The following is a 6,510-nucleotide window of genomic DNA, read 5'->3' on the forward strand; positions in this document are numbered from 1 at the left end:
CGCCAAGACGCTATAACCTTTTTGTCGCGTCTCCCCAAGACGTTTGACTTGGCTATTTTAGAAAAGTTAACCATAACTTGGCTATTTTGGCTATTTTCCCTATTGTTATTGTTGTTATTATTATTATTTATTTGTTTATTTATTTATTTATTATTATTATTATTATTATTATTATTTTCGATTGGTAATTTATAGGTAAAAATCGAACCGGTCGGTAAAAAGAACATTTATTTAAGGGTTATTGAATTTTATCACCCCAAACTATCGGCTATTGGCTACTGCCACCCCAACTATCACTTTGACGTCCGCCACCTTCAACTTAACACTTAGTGTGTTCTGTCACTTTGATCTTGTTACTATACTTTTGGGGGTGTCATAGGGATCTTAGGAAGGTTTTAGGAATCTTAGGACACTCCAAAAAGTATAGTAACATGATCAAAAGTTAGTGATCAGTTAACGACATGGTGAGAAAACACACTAAGTGTTAAGTTAAGGGTGACATGCGTCAAAGTAATAGTTGAGGGTGTCAGCGGCCAATAGCCAATAGTTAGGAGTGATAAAATCCAATAACCCTTTATTTAAATCTTCATGTCATATTCGTCGGCCCGTTGGTAAAAGTGCTTGCTTTCTGGTGGAATATTTATATTAGACTACAAGGTATGGTGATGGACCATCCTTGGAGGATGATCCGCCACGTAGGCGCCACGTCATATTCCTCCCAAAGATGGTCCATCCTCCAAAACTAGAGGGCATGGTAGGATGGTCCTAGTCATAGTCCTCCACCACTTTTTATGTTTTTTTTATTTTTCTTTAGTATTCTATTTTTTTTAACATTTAACAAATATACTAACAAAATATTTTCATTAATATTAAACCCACATTACATAAACATAAAAAAAACATAAACTTAAAAAAAAAACCAAAGACTTAATAAAAATAAACATAGAGTTAAATAATTTGATGTTTTTTCATGATGTCGTGTTGTAATTTTTTCAACATCGAACGTTTCGGCTCGGGTTCGTCCTCCACATTCATCGATATTATTTCCCATTCCTTGAGCCGAATTTTTTCATCAGAAATTCGGATTTTCTCATTCGCCAATCGGACCTTCTCGCGTAACTTTTCGTCCGATACACGACTTTTTTCTTCGACGGCCCGCTCCTTCGCCTTCGTCTTTTGGGTCGAGACGTCGTTGTACATTTTTAAGTGTTCCATAAACTCAACCATGTTCGGGTCCACCTTTTCCTTTTCTTTTCCCTTGGCCCGCTCCTTCTTTGATTTGTCTCGGCCCGTTGGACGCTCCGGTTCACGTACGTTGTACTCCTCTTCGTCAAAGTCGCCGTCATTATTTAAGTTTATGTGACACCTCGCGTCCGATCCACCGGCGCTAAAACTACCCGTTTCCGATGTTTTTTGGCGTTTCGCCATCGCCACCTCGTTGGGAATAGGCCTCCATTTTGGTTCGTCTTTTACAACCATCCACGCGCGAACGTGCGGAAAGTTGGTATTACTATTCTTTTCCTTATACTTTTCCAACGCCATTTTGAACACATCCTCGTTGTTCCACCCGCTACGACGGTCACATGTATATAATTTATTATATTCCTCGCAAAACCTATTGATGGACGAGTTCATTTTCCGCCACTTTGAGGAGACCGAGTCGACATCTCGATACGGGCCTTGGTCCATAAAGACGAGAAACTTGGCCAATACCTTGGACCAAAACCCCTCACCCGATTGGTTATTACCTATAAAAAACAAACAATATATATAAAGTTTTAACATAATAATTAAACAAAAAAAAATAAACTTTAAAACTAATAAAGTAAAAAACCTACTGTTAAAAAAAAACTAAAAGTAAAAAACCTACTGTTATTAAAAAAAAAAAAAACCTTAAAAAAAAAAAACTGTTGGTTTTTTAAAACTTAAAACTTTAAAAAATTTAAACTTTAAAACTTTAAAAATGTAAACTTTAAAAAAAATACGAACCTTTTGTCGGGTTGTCAGAAGTGCCAATGAAAGCCTTGGCTAAGGCTTCTTCTTCGACTGGTGTCCACTTAGTCGCCTTCAGTTTCGACGGTTGATCACCCACCACTTGCTTGCCTTTGTTTCGTTTTCCTTTCCCTTTAGGCGGTTGGGTTTCGGGAATAATCTCCACATCATCTTCGGGTTCGGATTGGGTCAGGATCGGTTGAACGGGTGGTGTGGGGATCGGTTGAGGTTGAACGGGTGGGAAGTTCCAAGCACCCCGCATCATCATTTGTAGAAGGGCTTGATTTTGGGAGATTTGAGCGAATTGGTTTGGCGAGTGTTGGAATGAAGCAAACGCGTTCGATGAATATTGCGAGAATTTGTTCGGTTCTAGCATCGGATAATATCCTGGAACCGAGAAAACATTAGGTTGGGTCGGATTGTTGGGATTATTCGGGTTGTTCGGAGTGTTCGGGTTGTCCGGGTTGTTGAACGGATCCATGAAAAAGTGTAAAAAGGTTTATAGTGGAAGAAGGTTTATAAAATAGTGGAAGAAGGTTTATAAAAATTATGTGAGAGAGAGATGAAATTTTGGGGTTAATTTGGTGATTGAAAGTGAAAATGGAAGGTAAATATATATATTTAAAAATTCTGACCGTTTGGAATTATTCAAAATTTGGAATTTTTTTTTATTAACGGTCGAATTCTTTAATGATGGACCCCACTTTTTGGACCGTGTCAAACGGCGAAGAAGAGACGGAGAGGCCGGGACGCGGGGGGCGGCACGGTGTAGCGTCCGTCGCCGGACCTCGACGGTGTGTGGACGTCCCCATACCGTGTAGGCTTATGAAACCATTACGAATTCGACTGGACCCTCCCGAAGGATCATAGGTCGGGGAAAATCTTCTGTTTTATGGTTTTTGTCTTTTTTATATCGTTTAATTCAATTTTCGTTAAGAACCAAACATAAAAAATAACCTGAATTATATAACAAGATGAGTTTAAACTCATTAGGATTTCGGCTTATGTCACATTTATACCTGTAAAATTCGTTATGTAATGTATCATATAATATTTGCTTGGTAGAGGGTCGTTTTTATGTTTGATCAAACACTCAAGTTACCTCGACATGATTTCATATTTCCTAAAACTTTGGTTTTAAAAAATTAAGGCCGTCGTATATTTTTTTTAATAAATTATTCGCGAATGTCGGGAGATCTAGCATACGTTGTCTTAACCAGATCCGTGCTAGAGAGCCCCCTCGCATAATGGATCTCAAAATTTAAACCACTTAATAAGAAACCTCTATCACTCAGCCTCGAACTTAATATTTAAAGGAAAAACTCACTCATACCCATTATAGATGTAACTTAAATAACCGTGACCACCACTAAAACACTAGTGATGGTTTAAGTCGGTCATATGATTTTGGAAAGTGATTTTTTAATAGTTTAAAAAAAAAAAAAAAAAAAAAAAAAAGCTTAATCATTGTTCAAAGAGTAGTTGAAAGACACGTAGCTAATGTGAACCATTGATTGTAGAGCATGTCACGTGACACCTCACATGATCTATTGAAATCAGCAACTTTATTCTGCCGACACGCATATATTCATTCAATTCTTCGTACTTCAAATGCCTTTCTTACATGTTTCATTCCTGAGTCTGAGTCTGATCTCCAACCAGTGAATTGTTTACCTTAGATAAATTTAAGGGTAACTTACTTTTTGAGTCCCTGTGTTTTATGGGTTTTAACCACTTGAGTTCAAAAGCAAAAAGTTTAACGACCTGAGTCCCCATAAGCATTTTTCATAACCATTTGAGTCCAAATTTCTAACACTGTTAGAATTTTTTGGTTAAGTATTGTTAAATGACCAAAATACCCTTATAATTAAAAAAAATAATAAATGATCCTGTATTAAAAAATAGAAAAATAAATACCCCTATATCACTGCCCCACCTTCGACACCATCAAAAACCCACCTCCGACTGCCTAAAATCATATCATTTCTGATTTACCGGAAAACAACAACCACCTCCGATCATCTCCACCACCAGCCATGGGCGGTTCTCTCCGATTCCGACGAACGAAGAAGAACATACTCACAATCAGAATTAGAAGACGACAACAAGTATGAAGACGCACCGGAAGATCACAAAATAGTTTCGATCAAAGCCGTAGATGATCTCGATTCGAAGCTCAAACCACTCAAGCTGAAATATTCCAATAACCCTATTATGAACATACTTTAAACCCTGTGAAAGTATTTCCATTCTTCTTAAACTTCCCTTTTCTACTACTGTCCATTTGGAACCACAAAGTGTCTCCTTTGTTTCATTCTACTTCATTTAACCATTCAAATACATCTTTTAGTTATGTAGCTATTCCTTTTATATGAAAACTAACATCTATATTTGAAGACATGACTGCAAAAATCATTTTCAAAAGATGTTGCCCGGTATAACACAAACACAACAAATTTGCTCAAATTCACATCTTATAACCAATGTGCCAAAATCAAAACTTCTCTCAAACATATTACTAACAGAAATCTCTTGTTGCTAACCTGTCTTTTAACTCTTTCCGGCTTGCTTTTCTTTAGATTTTGAAAGTAGGATCTAAAATTAGGGCTAGGGTTTCAACAGATATGCAATTGAAAATGTTTGGGGATGATCGGCGTGTTGACGTTGTTAACTCTGGAGTATGGGCTATGAGGTTTTTTAGTGATGAGGAGTACAGAGAGTTGCAGGTGGTGCAGTGGTGGTTGACGGTGGAGAAGGTGGTGATAGTGGTGGAGGTGCGGTTTGCAGGCGGTGACAGTGGTGTTTGACGGTGGGTAAGGTGGTGATAGTGGTGGAGGTGCGGGGGATGGTGGTGTTAATGGTGGTGATGCGGTTGTGTTAATGGTGGTGGTAGGGGTCCAGAGAGAGAGAAAGGAGAGACACTGAATTGTGCCAGATACTGAAGGGTTCAAGTATGTTTAATAATATATATAATTTATTTTTATTAATTTTATTAAAATCTTTATGCATTAGACACTTGTTCTTTATACTCTAGTGCATATAAGAGTTGTACTTTGTGTGCAAATGACTAAAATGCCCTTGTAGTTAACAGACTTTGTGGATGGTGTTAAAAATTTGGACTCAAATGGTTAAGAAAAATGCTTATGGGGACTCAGGTCGTTAAACTTTTTGCTTTTGGACTCAAGTGGTTAAAACCCATTAAACACAGGGACTCAAAAAGTAATTTACCCTAAATTTAACTTATAAATTTGTCATCTAAATATTAAACAACTAATTAAGATGTGGGAATGTATTATATTTTTATATATTGTTTATGCATTATTATATATTATATTATTATATTATATTATATTATATTATATTATATTATATCATATCATATCATATTATATTATATTATATTATATTATATTATATTATATTATATTATATTATATTATATTATATTATATTATATTATATTATATTATATATTATATTATATTATATTATATTATATTATATTATATTATATTATATTATATTTTATATTAACAGAAAGAGGTGATGGATAGTGTTTAAATTTTTTTTTATATTTATATTTAGTGGTAAACATTTGATATATAATATTCTTAATCATAAATGATGAACATTTAGTATTTTATATTAACTTAATATTTGATATTAGTTTATTAATATTGATAAACAAATTTATTTTCTTTACTAACTTTTATTTTTTAAGCTTTTTAGAAAAGAAAAATACGTAATTGTATTTATTTTGTTTTTATAATATTTTGGTATTTTAAGCGGTGTTGTATTCAAATAAAATATTCCGTTGGTATAGATATTGTGATAGAGTTGACCGATTCTGACCCAACAACATCGATATATGTATAAGTATTATCGGACCCGGTTCCAAGGTTTGATTTTATGATTCGAATGATGTAAAACATGGGACGATATCAACATTATTTTTTTTTGGATTCTCTTTTGTTTAGTATAATGAGTGAAAGTATCGTACCAAATCGAGCCCATACCGATTGAATTCACGCCGTGTAATGCGGGGGAATCCCACTATATACATATTATACTGTAGATATATATATTAATATTATACATATGAAAAGAAAGTTAGCATCAACAGTAAATGAAATTTTTTAAGGTTTGTTTTTTTTGTAATATTTTATTTAGTGTTTATTTGATTTTTTTTATTAATAATATTTATTTATATATTAAAGTAGAGGGATCATGAATAATAAATAACTTTTTTAAATTATTTGTTTTAGGTATTGTTCATTTAATATTTTTTAAAATAATTTGTGTACGTTAATTTTTAAAAATAATCTAAATACACATCTATGTTTTTTTTTTCCAACATTCCGATATAAATCTTACTGGAGAGGGATATCGTGTTGCCACTGTACCGAAAAGAAAACTAACTAAACAACATATTCATATTTATGGTTTTCAAGAAATCTTATTGAAAGTAGACACTGTGTCGCTACAGTACTGAACGTAAAACTGAACGAACTACATCAA

General features: G+C 34.1%; 1 protein-coding gene across 1 annotated transcript; it reads right to left on the minus strand.

Annotated features, from left to right (window-relative positions):
* Window positions 1-784: 784 nt before the first annotated feature.
* Window positions 785-3,458, minus strand: LOC118486634 (glutathione S-transferase T3-like). Its single transcript, XM_035983212.1, has 2 exons — window positions 1,990-3,458; window positions 785-1,748 (listed from the first exon to the last, which is right to left on the minus strand). The coding sequence occupies exons 1-2, from the start codon at window positions 2,471-2,473 to the stop codon at window positions 949-951; spliced, it is 1,284 nt and encodes a 427-aa protein (XP_035839105.1). The 5' UTR covers window positions 2,474-3,458; the 3' UTR covers window positions 785-948.
* Window positions 3,459-6,510: the final 3,052 nt, after the last annotated feature.

Source organism: Helianthus annuus, chromosome 14, assembly GCF_002127325.2.
Source record: "Helianthus annuus cultivar XRQ/B chromosome 14, HanXRQr2.0-SUNRISE, whole genome shotgun sequence".
Classification (NCBI taxonomy): Eukaryota; Viridiplantae; Streptophyta; class Magnoliopsida; order Asterales; family Asteraceae; genus Helianthus; species Helianthus annuus.